The sequence below is a fragment of the Poecilia reticulata genome, chromosome 9 (genome assembly GCF_904066995.2).
Source record: "Poecilia reticulata chromosome 9, P_reticulata-male-v2, whole genome shotgun sequence".
Classification (NCBI taxonomy): Eukaryota; Metazoa; Chordata; class Actinopteri; order Cyprinodontiformes; family Poeciliidae; genus Poecilia; species Poecilia reticulata.
In genome coordinates, this window is record NC_088838.1 from 8,750,031 (window position 1) to 8,768,866 (window position 18,836).

At 40.7% G+C, this 18,836-nt stretch overlaps 1 protein-coding gene across 3 annotated transcripts; it reads left to right on the forward strand.

Annotated features, from left to right (window-relative positions):
- The first annotated feature begins 1,555 nt into the window (after positions 1-1,555).
- On the forward strand, positions 1,556-18,619 carry LOC103469721 (poly [ADP-ribose] polymerase tankyrase-1). Of its 3 annotated transcripts, XM_008417592.3 has the most exons (28): positions 1,556-2,050; positions 3,190-3,414; positions 3,664-3,759; positions 5,115-5,151; positions 5,379-5,454; positions 7,287-7,307; positions 9,583-9,677; positions 9,753-9,819; positions 10,604-10,790; positions 11,202-11,323; positions 11,522-11,613; positions 11,722-11,800; positions 11,885-12,056; positions 12,211-12,290; positions 12,676-12,821; positions 12,922-13,087; positions 13,193-13,412; positions 13,537-13,646; positions 14,471-14,659; positions 14,767-15,013; positions 15,850-15,932; positions 16,034-16,154; positions 16,240-16,337; positions 16,447-16,521; positions 16,624-16,729; positions 16,934-17,120; positions 17,203-17,359; positions 17,444-18,619. In XM_008417592.3, exons 1-28 carry the CDS (start codon positions 1,600-1,602, stop codon positions 17,528-17,530), a joined length of 3,792 nt encoding a protein of 1,263 aa, XP_008415814.1. In that variant the 5' UTR covers positions 1,556-1,599; the 3' UTR covers positions 17,531-18,619. The 3 variants fall into 3 exon arrangements, with proteins under 3 accessions (XP_008415814.1, XP_008415815.1, XP_008415816.1); XM_008417593.3 differs by lacking the exon at positions 7,287-7,307; XM_008417594.2 differs by lacking the exons at positions 1,556-2,050; positions 3,190-3,414; positions 3,664-3,759 and adding an exon at positions 4,787-5,015.
- The last annotated feature ends 217 nt before the right edge of the window (positions 18,620-18,836 follow it).

Consider the following 18,836-nt stretch of genomic DNA (forward strand, 5'->3'; position numbering starts at 1 on the left):
TTTCCTTCACTGGAGGGTGGAATTACCTCCGGTTCTGGGTTTCTGGGCTTCACTACCTCAAGGTCTGGCAGTGGGAGTAAGGGTATACTGTCATATGAGAATTCGTTGTGTTGAGTTTGTGTGGAAGATGAGTTAACTTCATGTGGTAAATTTAGTGATTTCAAAAGTTCTAGGCCAGACAACAGCACTCCTGTGCAAAAACTTCTGGTTTTCTCCACCAGCCCCAGTCTGGAGCGTTCCCTTGAGTTGAGGAGGGAGGCAAGTTTTCTCCAGAGCTCTGTTATCCCTTAAGGTCTCTACATAGCTGAGTTTCAGTTTGGGTTGGTCCCAGTCAAGCTCCAATCCCGTTTGTAGCTTTGAGTAACAAACTCATTCTGTCCGATGTTTACTGGCTTAATTTCTCCTCAAAAATGTTCTTAAATATCCAATAATAGATGTACCAGAGGCTCTCACTTGAAGGAAGTTGAATACAAAAGCCAGATATCTTCGGTATATAAACAACTGCCTCTGTGACGCCACAGGACGCAGAAGGCAGCTCACGTCAGCAAAGTGAATCCCAAAGCGTATCGCGTGACAGGTTAAAGCTCGAACGCCATGTCACTTGAGTTTTATCTGCAGATAAGAGTAGGAGGCGGAAATGGGCGCTCTAACTACAGACATATTTACGTTTTTTTCATGTGTATGTTCCCAGACGGAGGGGCAATCCAATTAACCTCTCATCAATCACGTTAACCGTGTGCACAGCGTCAGTATGAAGCAGCGTATTATCCATTTGTTGTAAGAGAAGTAAATCTAATCCAGTTCAGATTCGTCTAATGTTGTATAATACAAAATGAAAGTTTCTAGTCCCGTTCTCATTGACTACCTGGGATTAAAGGTGTTACTGATTTGCTCAGATCCTGAGGCAGGTTTCTGGAGGGTTACCTCAGATCATCCTCATCCCATAAACATGCTAACCTAGCCTGATGGAAAATTAGCAGGTGAGCTGTCGAACATGAGCAGGTCCATGTTGGTTTGAGAACGTAGAGCGCCTCTTGGCGCCCAAACTGCAGAACGACATGAAGTGTTTGGGTTGCGTTGCCAAACTAAACTTCAAGAAAACTTTTTTTTAAATATAAGAACCAAGTTATTTTTCATAATTATTCAGAAAGTGTTCAGTTTGTAAGCTCCTACATATCTGCTGTTTTTTTGTCTTGAAGAGTTTCACTAATTTTCTAAAATAGGACAAAAAAATTGATAAAGCTAGGAAAAAAAGAGAAAACTGCATTTTGTGCAGTTGTTTCCTAATAGTTATAAGAATGTCAGAATTATTTTACAAATATCTTTCTGACGGAACATGCTTAAAATTTAGAAATTAATAGTCTGATGCGTATGTTACATATCACGTTTTTATACTTTAATGTTGATGCTTGCACTGAAGTGAAAGTAAGTGGCTCATTAAAATTTTATTTAAAGTAATTTTTCTGGCTGAATTTACTAGTTTTTTGTCGAGCATTTCTTCCTTCTGTGCCTTGGCTGGAAGTAAACAGCTGACAGGAAACTGAAGCACTTTCACCGGAAAGGAGGAGCAGTTTTTATTGTCGCCTCCGAGCTGCTGTAATGGCGGTGTCTCGTCGCTCTTCGCAGCAGCAACAACAACAGACTACGTTGCAATCTCCACCGAGAAACGGCTCCCTTTCGGGGGCTTCCCCGGCCTCGCCGCCCATGGCTCTGCTATCCCCGGCCGTCGGTTCCTCGGAGAGCGAGAGGGAGTGTAGCGGAGGGGTAGATATGGCTCCGGCCTCCCCGGACCTACCAGTCCAGGTCTTGGCGAGCAGTGCAAGCTCTACCTCGACTACATCAGGCGGAGGTAGCAGCAGCGTATCAAGCCCCGGCTCAGGAGCCACCAGCCCCATCGACGGTAGCAGCGGAGTCGTCGGGGCCTTCAGGGAGCTGTTCGAGGCCTGTCGAAACGGAGATGTGTCCCGTGTTAAGAGACTTGTGGATTCGGTGAATGTAAACGCAAAGGACATGGCTGGTCGAAAATCAACTCCGCTGCACTTCGCTGCGGGTAAGGATGAGCTAAGCTAATCAAACAGGGGAGACGGGCTATTCGCCAAGATGGGGTACTGCAGGCAGCTAGCAACGTTATGTTTATTGCAATATGATTACGGTTTGCCTGTTTGTCCTCAGGTCCCAAATATAACCTTTTATCACGCTTCATGTCGACCTTTTATTCTAACCCGTCTAAGTGTTTACTAGCTTGTTGTGTCGCTCTCCTCGTTTTGTTTATCAGACATTCAGTAGTAAGTAAAAATCATCTGAACAGGACAAAAAGTAACCGAAATTTAGCTCGTTAGCAAGTTGTTTATGCATCTACAGTAGTTTTTGCGCAAGTTTGTTTAATTCGTTTCCTGTAGCGAACGACTTCAGGGGGTGTTTTTTGTGACGTAAATGTTTTGGTTGAATTTTTACTTATTGGAAAATTATTACAGCTTCGCCTAACATGTATCTTTATTTTTGGAGTTTTTTGCTTTGCTCAATCTCGATGACAGATTTTCTTCCAGAATCAAAAACAGTTTTGTGAATGTGTTTCTTCCAAAGCCGAATGTGGCACTCATTACATACTTAAGACGCATTAAACCAGTCAAATAGTCAATTTCTGCATGAAAAAAGTACATATGTCTTCATTACTTACACATATAACATTAAATATTCTGGGTATTTTAAGTAGATGCATAATATAAAGAAGATAAAATAAAAAAAATATGGCTTATTTCAGTTATGAGTGTGACTATATGAGATCCCTTAAAAAGCAATCATGAAAAGTAACGTCATGCATTAACTGTCATATTTTCAAGTATGATTTAAATTTATCTATTTGTATACTGACATTTACACGATCAAATGTGATTAACATGGTCTGAAATAAATTGAAATGGTAGGCTCTACAAAGTCTGTGTTAACATATGCAGGCACAATTTTAGTGGGGAGGAGGGATTTCAAGATTGTCTACTCATGGACAAACATAGATCTTCAGATATTGTCGTTGAAAATGTCAAATATCCTCTTTTTCATTTGTAGTGTACAAATATTGTAGGTAGAATTATTAAAGTCACTGTCATTGAATATAGTCGCAGCGTCCCAGATATTTTAGCATCCTTCCTGTTTTCCATTTGTAATTTCTGCTGACTTTTTTTCGAATTTTAGGTTTTGGTAGAAAAGATGTGGTGGAGCATCTTCTACAGACAGGTGCCAATGTTCATGCCAGGGATGACGGTGGTCTCATCCCGCTTCACAATGCCTGCTCCTTCGGGCACGCAGAGGTCGTCAGCCTCCTCTTGTGTCAAGGTGCAGATCCCAATGCCAGAGACAACTGGAACTACACCCCACTGCATGAGGCTGCCATCAAGGGCAAGATAGATGTGTGCATCGGTAAGGGGCCCTGCCACTTTATATTTGAGCATTTGCGATTTTTGGAAATATGAAAGAACATCTTTGAGAATGTCTGAGCATAAAATCTTACCTTCATGTTTTAAAGTAAAAAGGTGCTGGTGCTGAATTAAAATAAAATTTGTTCTGTGTCCCTTAAATACAGCACTTGGTTGGTTGAGTGCCTCATCTATGAAATGCGCAGTAGTTAAATTATTGAAGTTGTATTGATCTCACCCTCTTTTAACACAGTATTACTCCAGCATGGAGCTGATCCAAACATCCGCAACACCGATGGAAAATCAGCTCTTGATCTTGCTGACCCTTCAGCTAAGGCTGTTCTTACAGGTCAGTACCTTGGAGTTTGTCAGCAGCACACTTCCTGATTATCCCTATGCCTTTTATTTTTGTGTCCCTTTAAATGCTCCAATTTGACTACAAGCACTACTGCTTATGTACTCATTCATAAATGCTACTTTTTTCATTTCTTCTTTGAGCTAAGGCATGTTTTTTGCCATATTTTTATAATTTTTTTTCTATATACTGACTATCTTGCATATTTTCTGTATCTTAGAACTAGTATTTTTGGTGCAAAACAAATCGGTCTTTTTCACAACATTATATATTATTGATATATATATATATATATGATTGACATAATTGCTGCTTGAAGACATTGGAAAACAATTGTTTTTCAATGCAGCAAATATTTTGAGTCCATAAAGAGGTTCTATTTAATAAGTTTTTTTCATTATTTTGCTCAGGATTTTCTGGTAACTTAAGAGAAAAGTGAGAATTTTTGAAAATATTGAAGGAGGTCTAATGGTTAAAGCTGAACAAAGCGGCAGTCATGAGGTCAACAAGTTCTTCAGAGCAATGCCGTGAGCAATCTAGAGGCAAATTCATAGTCTCTGCACTTACATGTACTGGGGTGAAATATTTGGAAGAAACTCTTGACTGAATTCTGTTGTTTCTTTGAAGACAAAAACGTTTTTTTCGCAGTAGAGTGCATGAGCTACATATGACCTTGTGTCAGTCGACCATTAAGTAAAACAAAAGTAGCTTACAGGAGCGATGTTATGCAAAATCAGCTTTTTTGAGGTTTGATATTATATTATGGTGTTCTTTCATCAAACACACACCTGGAGCGTTGCCTTGATTCTTTCATGCATGTTTGAGAAATCCTTGGATCTCCCATGGCAACCATTCGGGCATGCCCGATTAAACAATGTATTTATCTGAAAACTCTGCATTGTAGCTTCATTCCCCTCGACCAAATTTTTTGTAAACTGTATTTGATCAATTCAGCATTTTCATAACAACATAGTCACTTGATTGTGCTATAAATTGTCAAGGATGTGTGCCTGGAAAATACTTGATTCCCCTCTTTAAACGTAATGGAACACCGTAAATGTTCTGGCTCTGCAAAAGAATTGCAGCTCCTTAGCAATGATTCAAACAAAAACAATTTTTGTAACTTATTTAATGGCAGTGCATGGAAATTGTCGGCACATTTGAACCTAAGTGTAGTATGAGCAAATCTCACCATGTCTGAGTCCCAACTGGTTCCTCCCACCCCCACATGGACGCAGCATCCATAATCGGTCCTAAATCTTCTATCTCCACCGTAAAGAAACGTCAATCCACAGTGTTTAAAATGTCTCACTTTAACATTGTTTTTTTTTGTTTTGTTGTTCTTTTAGGTGAATACAAGAAGGATGAACTCCTGGAAGCAGCGAGGTGAGTGTGTTTCCAGCAGTATACGCAGCTGGAGGCAGAAATGTGAAATGACAAATTGGTTTCAGGTAGAAATTAAACTGCTGGGCGAGAGCTTTTCTAGTTGCATGTTGCTATTGGAAATGCAAAATAAGTAGCTGCACAGAAAGCATATGTTTTGCCTCCCTGAAGCCCAAAAGAGCGATGATGTCAGATGTCTATTGTCGGGTTGATGGCTGGTATGTTTTCAGGAGTGGGAATGAAGAAAAGCTGATGGCACTGCTGACTCCATTAAATGTCAACTGTCATGCCAGTGATGGCCGCAAGGTAAATTACCCAGCTGTGCTGCACATTATTAACGACTCCATTTACACTGTCCTGTCCGCTCAAAGTGCTGTTTTGGGTTTCCAAATGGACGTTTTGTCTCTGAATAGAGGAAGCAGCAGGAGCGCTAGCTAAACCGTTCATTACTGCAGCCTGATAATCGCTGTGTCAGTTTGTAAAGAGGATGTAGGCAAATGAATTTTTGAGAGTAAGCATATCAACTCTCACAAAAAGAAAAAAAAAAAAACACTGTTTTATATCATTTAAACTCCCTTTGTAATTATGAATGCTCGTCAGAACATTCTGGAAGGCCACCTGTGCCCGTCCCTTCAACCGTCTCTATCTTGGGATTTTATTCCTTGAAGGTGCACATGCTCATAATTTTAATTTCTGCTCTTTATGTCAAAGTCCAAACTGTTAGACCAGATGAGATAGCTACACGATGATTCTGTTTGTTCAGCAAAAAATAGCGCTGGCACAAATTCCCATTTTGGTCCCAGCTGAATTGTCTTCCATCACGTTTGGACCCTAGTGTCGTTTTGTTGGCAGCGTCGTCTCCTCTTTCCAGAGGTTGCTTTGAGTTCATTCAGAGACGTTGGGTCGCAACAAGAAACGTTTTAGTCTACTACATTCCACAAAGTTCCTTTTTCTTCCCAGAATTTATCCACGTTGTGGGAAAATACCGTTTCTTTTCCGTTTATAGTCCTGGTGGAAGATGTACACACTGAAACACTTGTGGTTAGAAATAATATTTCTAACCACAAGAAAATTGTAACACGGGGGAAAGAACCCGGATTGTGACTGAGGACGTGGCTCTAAAGCCAAGTGGTAGACCACTTTCTTTTTAACAAGTCTGGATTTCTTTTTTTGTTGTTGTTGTTGCCATCTTTCTTTAATTAAATTTTTAAAGATGTGAATATAATTTCTCTACATATGCTCGGGCCTTTTTTTTGTGAATAACTCATAAAGTGTAAAACAGCAACTTTTTTCTGATTTAAATCCCAACTGTATCGCACCGTGCTGCGCCGGCCACATTTATTGAATGGCAAAGATTCGAAAAGCCTTCAATTAGATTCATCTTTTATTGCAGTGGCATAATCCAACACAGAAAATAGAGGCAAAAACATACCTTTTAATTGGAGTACATTTATTCAGTGATGAGGGGAAAATGTTTGAATTAAGAAAGAGCGATTTTTAACTAAATTTGGGCAAAGCGTTGACACACTAAATTCACTCATCTCTTATTTTGGAACGTATCAGGCATTTGATTGAGATTTCCTGGAACAAAGGTGAATTCAAAAAGTTGTAAGATGGGCGCTCTCAAGGAGACCTTTATCGTTTTTATGTACCAATTATTATTTTTATTATTACTTACCATTGGATTTTCTTCCCGTTCCTAATACATGTGCTCAAATTAGAAGTTGGATTATTCAAACTTTGATTCAGCGTTTACACTTCTAGAATAAAAGATGGATTTATTATTTACATTTTTTTTTAGACATCTTTAAAAAATAAATGTGGTCGACCCAGTAGGGTCACGATCTTCAGTCATATCTAGATTTTTTTTTTTTCTTCTCTATGCTGTCTGGTTTGTTTTCGGGTCTTCGGGCACATTTCAGATTAGCGCCACCTCCCAGCTCTTTCTGGCGATGTCCTGCATTTATTCTGTCACATTTTACGATGAGTGTTGTTATTTTTTCCTTTTAATAAAAATAAATATTTGTTTTTCATTGACTTAGATTGAGAGAGGGAAATTTCTGTGACGAGATGCTGTCATTTTGTAATTTGTGTTTCGTTTTGTTTTCCGTGTGACTCTGGCAACATTTGTCGATCAGTCAACCTCACAAAAAATGCTGGTAAGTTGACCTTGATAATGGCCACTTGATTGATGCACTGTTGTGATCTTTAGTTTTGTTTTTGTTTCTTTTTAATCCATCATTTTTTTTGTTTGTTTGTTGACCAATAAGCTGCCTGTCACTTGTTAATTGCACATCATGGCCCTGGGTACGCGGGTCACTCATGTATCCTACCCTGACGCTCCTCTGGTGTGTGTGTGTGCGCGCGGAAGTGGCTGTGTGAGCGAGAGCGACGTACTGTTTGAATGAGCTGGGATGTTGTCATGGTGACGACGCGTCTCTTCGAAGCTGGAGAGGAGCTCAAAATGTCCACTGCCTGCTTGTCTTTTGGCGTCTGTCCTCTATCCTCTGCACACTCACCCACACTTCTGTGAATCACTCGGTCAGCCTGTATCTGGTTGGGTTTCTAATTTATTTATTTTTTTATTTATTTTTTGACAACTTCTCATGCATGCCTCAGGGCCCGCCTCTCTGCATCTTGTCGAGCGAATCATGGATTTGTCGTTGTGAAATTCGTGCCTCCTTCCTCACATCCCCTGTCCAATCATTTTGTTATGCAGTAAATGGACTTCATTTCACTCGTCATCATTCAGGAGCTGTGCTGCCCTTTTATTGTAAAAGCTTTTAATTGTTTGTTCCGTGCCACGCTGAATGATCCAAAATGCAAAACGCCTCATCAGTTTGACTCCACCACTCTGGCTTGAGATATTACACTTTGGCCTCGTTTGGGTTTGAGATTAACATCACTTGCATGAAACTTGAAACGATGTCCCTTTTTTGTTTTTGTAAGTTTAAGAGCTTGATTTTGGACAAATTGGAACCACAACTTTGCATTTACTAATGTTGATATTTCTTGACCTAAATGAATCCATATGATTTCGTTTTCCTCTACCCTTGCAGCAAGCTTTCTTTTTTCAATCTCGGCTTGCTTTTACTCCAGCTTTTCCGCGTCCTGTTACAGTTGGGATTTGATAGGATTAGAGAACTTGAATGTAACGTTTAGCATTAAAAGTCTTTCAGTTCACAAAAATAACCAAATTCAGCTCATTCCCACCCTCTCTGTCCCACTGCTAATAATGTAATTACAGAATTCATTCCCTTTGACCGTTGTCACATTTTGTCACCTTATAACTCCTTGTATTTTGTCTTCACGTAAAACGGTATGTAGTAGTAAAGTCAAATAAAACCAGATTTTTTTATTTTTTTTAAGTGTCCTGGTACCTCTATATAGAATTAAATGTACACTGTTGGCTTCAGAAATCATCTACTTAGCAAACGGTCAACTGGCGCGTAATCAAAAAATAGCAGCATCAAGCACTGAGCGGTGTGTTTCTACAGCAGAGACTGTTGATGTAAGAGGGATGGAGTCTAAACTTAGGGTAATTCTGGGTCATATTCCTGCTATTGGCTGCAAAAATGTTACATTTAGGTGGATTTTTTTTACTTTCCAGACGAGGATGATCCTAAACATTCTGGTAGCTTCAACTGAATGTGTCAAATCATATTCATAAGTTAAAATAAGCAAACCTAAAATCAGTTGAAAATTCATGGAAAAATGTTAAGAATAAAAAAAAGCTTTTTCTGCAAAGAAAACGTGCAGAATTTTTGTTTAGCCTTACTCTGCTGATATTTTTATTACATAAAATTCCATAAAGTTTTATTGAAAATTGGAGTTGCATTGTGACAACATGGGGAATACTTCAAGGAGTGGAAATACTTTGAAAATACATTTTATTTTATTTATTTATATATATATATATATATATATATATATATATATATATATGAGATATGTCTCATTTTAAGATTTGAAGTAAATGGAGCTGAATGAATACAAATTAGGCCACTGTTGCATCCCAACTGTAATGCATCCCAGCCATATTGCTCTACTCACTGCATAAAACAAACTTTTTAATCTCTCAGACCCAAAGTTGTCTTTTTTTCATTATTTATTTATTTCATTGAGAAATATTGAAGATGAGCAGTCAGGATGACGCTTTTTTTATTACCGACTTGGATGAGATCATATCTTGAGCAACAGAATAATCCTTATTTATTTGTGCTGGGCTTGCCCTCAAACTCTACTGAACTTGCATCATCAAATCTGCCATTCATCTGCAACTCACCCGGCACAGCCTGCAGTAGCAATTTTGCTTCTGGCTCTAATCAGCCACTTGTTGCCATTGGAGACAGCAGACACTAAGCCTGCCTGATCTGAGAGTGTGTGAGTGTGTGTCTGCGTGTGTATGGGCTAACAGACAGTCCTCTCTTTCAGTCCACGCCCCTCCACCTGGCTGCAGGCTACAACCGGGTCCGCATCGTTCAGCTCCTCCTTCAGCACGGCGCCGACGTTCACGCCAAGGACAAAGGGTGAGTGGCTCTCAAAAGAAGCGGACAAAACCACAGTGCCCAGTTTCCTTTAGTCATGTGTGCCTTGTCCTGCAGCGGCCTGGTGCCTCTTCACAACGCTTGCTCGTATGGTCACTACGAGGTCACTGAGCTTCTGCTTAAAGTAAGTCGAACTTTGTTGTATAGAAACAGGATTGAGAGCAACGTCTAGGAACAATGAGATTATCCAAGACGCGTTTTGTTTGGAAATGACTGTTTGAAACTCGGGCCTCAAAAAGCAATAATTTTAGTAGTAAATTATTTGATTGATTTTTATTCTGACAATTAATCGGATTTTTAAAAAAGTTGGCACACACTGCAGATTTTTTCAGTGAGCCACTTAACCTTATTTTATACAGTACTGGAAAGACAAAACACACAAATTAATTCCTTCTTAAATAAGAAATTACAATAACGGTATATAAAAACTTCTAACGTCACTATGTGAAAAACTGAAACCTTTTCTGCTTCACTTCACATCAATAGTCTGGGGATGATCTGCTTATTTGTTGGATTAACTGATTAATAATTGGATAGAAAAATGTGTTTCCTGGAATTATTTTAATTTTTTTACAAAATTTGAAACGCGTGAAGCTAAAACTGCCACTTGAGAAGCTTTTGGTAGAACATATTTACAGACAAAGATGTTTTTTTTTTTATCTTAAATGCAAAATGTGTATATTTTTTATACAGTTTTGGCTTAATTACTGATCTGAATGTATTGTTCTTTCAGCAAAATGGCCTTCTTTTGAGTCTCGGTTAACAATGAATTCATTACTGAATTAGTTGACGATTGTGTCAGAAATTAATTCATCTGATTAATCGTTACAGCCCTGCCTTAAGCAGGTTTTTAAACAGTAGGGCTCTCCTGAGTTGTGAAGTGCTCTGACGGGCTTTTCCTCCCGCAGCATGGAGCCTGTGTGAACGCCATGGACCTGTGGCAGTTCACCCCTCTGCACGAGGCTGCGTCTAAAAACAGAGTGGAGGTGTGTTCCCTGCTGCTGAGCCACGGCGCCGATCCCACTCTGCTAAACTGTCACAGCAAGAGCGCCGTGGACATGGCCCCGACCCCAGAGCTCAAAGAGAGGCTGACCTGTAAGTTTCTTCTCAGTTGGAGTCGACCTTTAGATTTAGGGTGGAGTAGAATGAATCTCAAATCTTTATATATATGTTTATTTGTCCATCTAAGCCAACTAAGCAGCAATGTTTATGCGTGGTAATTTTTTCACAGTGTCGAAAAGGTAGGAAAAATATAAGTAAGGTGGGAATATCAGTAATACTGATATTAGCCCAAATTTTCATTTTGATGCTTCAATAGGTTCCATGTTTTAATCCTGACTGCTGTAGAAAAGGTCATCTTTTGTGTTTAAAGCTTGAGTAAAAGTACTGGGAACACTAGAAATGTAAGCCAGGAAAACATCCATCATTGTTATGTGTCGGGTCCTTAAAGGCTGCAAGTTTTCAAACCAGCATCATTTTCCCATTTGCCTCTCTTTTTCAACATAGACGAGTTCAAAGGTCACTCGCTACTGCAGGCGGCCCGTGAAGCCGACATGGCCAAAGTGAAGAAGACTCTGGCTTTGGAGATTATTGGCTTCAAGCATCCTCAAAGCAACGAGACGGCTCTGGTGAGAAACAGAAGAGCTTTCCACTGCATTTTCAGCATCTTTTCACAGTTCAACATATGCCCAAGAATACTTTGTTGTTTTTTGTTTTAGTTTTTTCACCAGCATGGTTCTGTTGGATATTATGAAATGGTTTTTAGCAACAGATTTTAGTAGCACTGTGAGGTTTTAGTGGACTGATGTTAAAGGTGTGTATTCCAGCACTGCGCAGTGGCGTCTCCTCATCCGAAGAGAAAACAGGTGACAGAGCTGTTGCTTCGTAAAGGCGCCAACATCAACGAGAAGAACAAAGAGTAAGATGGCAATCTTATCGTATCTGTGTGGAATAAATAATACAATGAGTACGTAATGAAAACGTCACCAAACAAAATACTGAAGCTCCTCTCTTTAATGTTCTCCAGCTTCATGACTCCCCTGCATGTTGCTGCCGAGAGAGCTCACAACGACATCCTGGAGGTTCTGCAGAAACACGGAGCAAAGGTTTGTCACGTTTCTATCCCGCTCTGGTTGAAAAGTTAGAATTTGATGAGTTACTGGTTTGTGTTGCTGGTCCTGTAACTTCAGGTGAATGCAGCAGATACTCTGGGGCAGACGGCGCTCCACAGGGCGGCGCTGGCCGGTCACATCCAGACCTGCAAGCTGCTGCTCAGCTACGGAGCCGACCCGTCCATCGTGTCTCTACAGGGCTTCACCGCAGCCCAGATGGGAAACGAGGCTGTGCAGCAAATTCTGAACGGTAATCAGTGTCCCAGTTATTTCAGGGGATTTTTCATTTGTTTAGACTTTTATGGCAGTGTTGGGCAGATTTTATGGTGTCCAGATCTGAATTTTATTGCTTGGTTTTGGCTAATTGTCTTATTTATTGATCATTCTTTAATTATTTTTCCCAGAAAATGTTCCCACCAGGAATTCTGATGTGGACTACAGGTTCCTGGAAGCTGCCAAAGCAGGAGACCTGGACACAGTGCAGGTAAGTTCCCTGACTCAACAGAACATGCCATCAATTAGTTATTTTCACTAGATCGTAGAATTTTGTAACGGATTATAGATTTTTTTTTATTTTTATTTTTTATGTTGTAACCTGAAGAATTTGAATTTATATCAGTTACAACATCATTTAATTTCCCTTTGGGATCAATAAAGTATTTTTAAATTTGAATTTGAAAAATATCCACAGTTAAAGAGCTGTCTACAAATCCAAAAATGCATCAGAATTCTGCAAGTTGTAAGATGGAGTTATTTATACTAACTTTTTTTTTTCCACAAAAAAATTCACCCCAGTACTTTTTTTATTATCATATTTTCACACTCCAACATGTTGCTTACGTTCCTAATGCGTTTTTGCCTTTTGGCAGCAACTTTGCTCCCCTCAGAACGTAAACTGCCGGGACCTGGAGGGTCGCCACTCCACCCCCCTTCACTTTGCAGCCGGTTACAATCGAGTGGCCGTCGTGGAGTACCTGCTTCACCACGGAGCTGATGTCCATGCCAAAGACAAAGGGTTAGTGTTTTTAAACTTTTATCTTTTACTAGCAACACATCAGTTTTATTAGCTTGATTCTATACGTAAATGTTTTTTTTTATTTATTTATTTATTTTAGCGGCCTGGTTCCCCTCCACAACGCCTGCTCCTACGGTCACTACGAAGTGGCCGAGCTTCTGGTCAGACATGGAGCCTCCGTCAACGTGGCCGACCTTTGGAAGTTCACTCCACTTCATGAGGCTGCAGCCAAAGGAAAATATGAGATCTGCAAGTTGCTTCTCAAAGTGAGAGTCCATTGTGTTTCATGTACAATTTTCAAATGATGAATCTGAGGGGGCGGTGGGAATGAAGCCCTCTGCAAACTAAATATTCTGTGACGTGTTTTTCAGCACGGCGCTGACCCCACCAAGAAGAACCGCGACGGCAACATCCCTCTGGACATGGTGAAGGACGGGGACACGGACATCCAGGACCTGCTGCGTGGGGACGCCGCCCTGCTGGACGCTGCTAAGAAGGGCTGCCTCGCCAGAGTGCAGAAACTTTGCTCTCCTGAGAATATCAACTGTAGGGACGCACAGGGGCGCAACTCCACGCCTCTCCACCTAGCAGGTACAGAGCTGATTTAGGTTTAATGTTGCGCTTCTCCGAGTGTTATTGCTAAAACTATTCCTAGACTAGTATTTTTATTTATTTTTTTAAAGATTTTTACATTTCTTTTTTTTTCCCTCCTCAGCCGGTTACAACAACCTGGAGGTGGCAGAGTATCTCCTGGAGCATGGTGCCGACGTCAACGCCCAGGACAAAGGAGGATTGATCCCTCTTCATAATGCTGCTTCATATGGGGTCAGTCTCATGGGGGCGTTGATCATTTATAAACATGACTTTTGTTCCAATCCTGAGGTTAGATTTTGACTTTTTTATTTTTCATTACATAACTTGCATTTTCTGATTAATAATGATAATTAATCAATCTGTCCCTCCAGGATGTTGCAATGTTTTTTTTTTGTTTTTTTTTTTAGATTGTTGCAGCCTAAAATCACAGATTTTCGCAGCACCTTTTTCAAAACATTGCAAAGTTGCAAATTTTTTTTAAGCTTTTAAAAACATGATTTTAACGGAATTAATGTCTAAAGTGCAAATAACATGTTGAACTATTTACGCAGTACAAGCAAATCCTGCAGAACATCACAGCTGTTTTTAGAATTCAAATAAAAAAGGCAAATGTAATCGTTTAACGTCACATTTTCATCAGTTCAGCTTTCATGAGACGCCGTGGAACAGGAAGTTAAATTAGAAGGAGGTTGAGGGCATTGGTCAAAATTCAGCTGAGTTGCAGTGATTGGTCAGAAAAGAAGGAAATACAGACAACATTCAAGTTGATTGGTCAGATTTAGTGAAAAGTAAAAGTACTCGCAAAATTTACTACTTCAAGTTTTTCAGTTAAATTATCTGGGGTTTCTGCAAAAAAAACAAACTTTAATTTGAAAATTGATGCCTGTCCCACTTTTAAGAGCTGAAATCAATCTGTTGCTATGTTCCTGTTGTGCAGAATATCAGTTTGTTTTACTAAAACCGTTCCAGTGCTGTTGTGACGTAGATTTTGCTTTAGGAGTTAATGAACTCGAGCAACTTCTTCATCATTTTCCTCTTCTTTTTCTTCTTAACAGCACGTGGACATTGCAGCCCTGCTGATCAAATACAACACATGTGTAAACGCCACAGACAAATGGGCCTTCACACCTCTCCATGAGGCGGCCCAGAAAGGCCGCACGCAGCTCTGCGCTCTGCTGCTGGCCCACGGAGCTGACCCCACCATGAAGAACCAAGAGGGCCAGACGGCTCTGGACCTGGCCACGGTACGGCTCTCTGTAGGACAAACAGAGGTCATGTGTGGGGCAGGTGCAGCTTATTATTTTATTGAAATGACGGAAATGTTTTTTGGATTGTGTCTGAGTTTCTCCAGGCTGATGACATCAGAGCGCTCCTGATGGACGCCATGCCTCCGGACGCGTTACCCAGCTGCTTCAAGCCTCAGGCCACAGTGGTCAGTGCTTCAGTCATCTCGCCGGCTTCCACGCCGTCCTGTCTGTCAGCAGCCAGCAGCATAGACAACCTCGCTGGTCCGCTGACCGAGCTGGCCGCTGCCGCCGCTGTCGGAGCTTCTGGGGTGGCAGACGGAGCCTCAGGAACTGACCGCAAGGAAGGAGAAAGTAGGTTTACTGTGACGGTCACATGAAACACCAGGCAGTTTCATAAATGTACAGTGATTTCACAAAAAATATATGCATCCCCTTACAGATTTCTTCTATTTTTTATTTATTTTTTGTCACACTTCCAATCATTAAACAATTTCTTCTGTTGTCTTCTAATCCTAATAACTGGTTCTGCCAACTTTTGCAACAAAACTTGCAATCAAGTATTTGCAATAACTGTTGGTCTTTTTCTAAATGATCTACTTTAGAATTATACCACAGCATCTACATTTTATTCAGCTCTAATTAATGGATCCTGTTCATTAATGTCGAGTTAATGAACAGGATCCAGATGAGTTTGTTTCTCATCTGTTCTTGATTTTGTTTTAGATTCCAGGGTGATTCATTTCCTTTCTAGATCTTTCAGCTTTAGATTGTCACAGGTTTTTGATGCTGAAGATGGTTAAAATGGGTGGGGCCCATTTCTAGTAAACTCCAGGGCTTCCATAAAGCTGGATTAACGCTCAATCCGGGGTGCATTCAAGTCTAAAAATGTGTGGAAACCACTGGGGGGGCGCAGAAACCACTGCTCTAGGTTATATGTGTGTAAACAACTCCAAAAGAATATTTTCACATGGGGCCAAGTCTGTGTGGTTAGCTTTTCTCCCCTCAATAAACGAAATAATTTGAAGTGAAACATTTAAATTTGACTAATAAAAACAGAAAAACTATCTTTAAGGGAGTACATATCTTTCACAGTAGAAAGCTATGGAAAAAAAAATCTAAAGAATCAAATAGTTTTTAATGTCCTGTCTAAGGTCTTTCTGTTTGTTTCTTTGCAACATGCAACATAGTGACAATGTTGGACATGAACATAAGTCAGTTCCTGAAGAGCCTTGGCTTGGAGCACCTGAGGGACATATTCGAGAGGGAGCAGGTCAGTAAAAGCTTCATTATAAACAGAAACAATCCCTGTAACTCATAGGTACAACTCTGGTTACTCACCCAATCTTTTTTTGTGATGTTCATCGCCTCCAGATCACACTGGATGTGTTGGCCGACATGGGCCACGAGGAGCTGAAGGAGATCGGCATCAATGCTTACGGCCATCGACACAAGCTTATCAAGGGTGTCGAGAGGCTGCTGGGGGGGCAACAAGGTGGAGCATCCTGGGACATTGAACTGCCTGCAGCAGATGTTTTAGAAAAAAAATAAAACCCTTACTGGTTGTTTTCACTTTACAGGTGGCAACCCGTACCTGACATTCCACTGTGCCAGCCAGGGCACCATCCTGATCGACCTGTCTCCTGACGACAAAGAGTACCAGTCTGTAGAAGAAGAGGTATTGACCAGAAGTTTGCTTACCGTATAAATATATAGTGCTAAAAAGAATGATGTTATTTTGTTTGTGAGCTGATTGTCTTCAATTTAAAATTCTGTTTGTGTCTCAGATGCAAAGCACAATTAGGGAGCACAGAGACGGAGGCAATGCTGGTGGCGTCTTCAGCAGATACAACATAATCAAGGTAATTTTTTGGTTTTAATTCTGCAGATGAACCAAAGGAAAACAAAGTGTTTAACTAGTAGAGGCGGCCTTCTGACTAATGTGTGGTTTTTGTGCTGCACAGATTCAGAAGGTGGTAAATAAGAAGCTGAGGGAACGTTACACCCACCGGCAGAAGGAGATTGCAGACGAGAACCACAACCATCACAACGAGCGCATGTTGTTTCACGGTAACTTGCATTATGATCAGGATCCACTTCATAACTACGCACTGCTTATGGTTTGTCAGATAAAATGGTAATAAGATATACTGAACTTTTTAATTGTAACGGGACTAAATTAGGGGTGCATTGATAAATTGGCCCAGATTCCTTTACAAATAACGAGAATAAATGTTGCAAGGCACTGCACAAACTGTGTCCCATTTCCTTCAGGTTCTCCATTCATTAACGCCATCATCCACAAAGGCTTTGATGAGCGCCATGCATACATCGGAGGGATGTTTGGAGCAGGAATCTACTTTGCAGAAAACTCCTCCAAGAGCAATCAATATGTCTACGGCATCGGTGGCGGCACGGGATGCCCGACGCACAAAGACCGATCCTGCTACCTGTGCCACAGGTTGTTTTCTTCGCGTTTGGTTCTCTTGCTGCTTTTCTTCGACCAATAAGCCTGACCTCCCTGCTCTCATCCGTGTTTTTAGACAAATGCTGTTCTGTCGGGTAACTTTGGGGAAGTCCTTCCTGCAGTTCAGTGCCATGAAGATGGCCCACGCCCCTCCAGGTCATCACTCGGTAATCGGACGACCTAGCGTTAACGGTTTAGCGTACGCCGAGTACGTCATCTACAGAGGAGAGCAGGTAACAGAGAAATCAGGGCAAATTCTCTAATAGTTTCGTATGTCTTTTATGTCACTACTAACATGTTGCCATGTTTTCACTCAGGCCTACCCGGAGTACCTCATCACCTATCAGATCCTCAAACCAGAGAGCGCGGCCCAGTCTGCAGCGGCAGCAGAGCAGAAGTCCTAGTTACAGAACAACTGCTCGGCCGGACATAAGGACTCGATGCTTGATACTTTCACCTTTGTATTGAAATTATATGAAGACCTTTCTCACCACCAAACACATTTCCTTCCCAGCCTCCTGCCCAGTAGAAACCATGGTGACCAGTGCTTCATAAGGATATGCTGTATAATACTTTACTATTCTTGGTGATGACGTTATGTTTTTGCATCAACTGCATGTTATTACGGAAGCATGTAGGGCCGAGTAGCGTGCCTGGGTTAGTAGTTTGAATATCACTCCCCTCCATCCTCTTCACTCTTGACAGGAGGATGCTTGTTAAGACTTTGAAGTGTAAACATTTTGTCACCGTCGCTTTGTGACTGTGAAACCCACACCGCCTCGCCATGCCAACCAGAAACAGCGGGACTACTTCACCACCGAACAGGGGGTTTGTTCTCTTTAGGTGACTGTTTTTGAACGCTAAACAATAACACTACTGAAGAGATAACAATACAACATTACTTACTGATTTCCAAGAACCCTAAAACATAAACTAACATTTTTTTTGAGGTTTTATTCAGGGCAGCACACTCTTAACAGGGAAAGGGCTCAGTCAAATCACAGAATTTGAGACTATTATATTGCCAGTTCAATACGGATGTGCATGAGAGAGAATGCGTGTGCAAAGAAAGTCCTCATAGTCAAGCATGGTGAAACTGTTGTACATTTAAAAAAACATTTTGCGTTTCTGTGCTCCATACTTTAAAGTTGTAGATGTTGTAATGTGCTTGTGATGCCTTACAAGTGAAATACCCTGCAGCTGGTGAGCTCATCGAGGCACCCTCTGTCACCATGGTCTTACTCAGACATTCATGCAAAAGGATTTGCACTTTTACCTAGAAATCTATTTAAGTTATTTTGAATTAAAGTTGCAAATTACCAAGGGGGGGGGAGGGGATATTTGTACAGGTTGTGTAAATGGTTGTGTATAACTGTTGCTGTTTAACAGTTTCTTTGAGTTTAAATGTAAATGACATCTGAATCTTCCTCTCATGCCTTTGTTTCTCCCTTCTCTTTTTTTTTTTTTTTTTTAAATAAATGTCCTATTAATGACTCCTTGCTTTTCTGTTTGTAAGTTTTACGCTCTGATCCTGGACAGAAAAGACGGAAAAACAAGTGGTTTTTCTTTTTGTTTATTTTTAATTGTGGGGGGGGAAGAGGGTGCGTTCAAGGCAAAAATGTAAAACATTACTGTTGGCGTTAACTTCGTTTTCACCTTCACTGAAGACTACATTTACGTCGCGTTATATACGTCACCGTGTTCATGTGA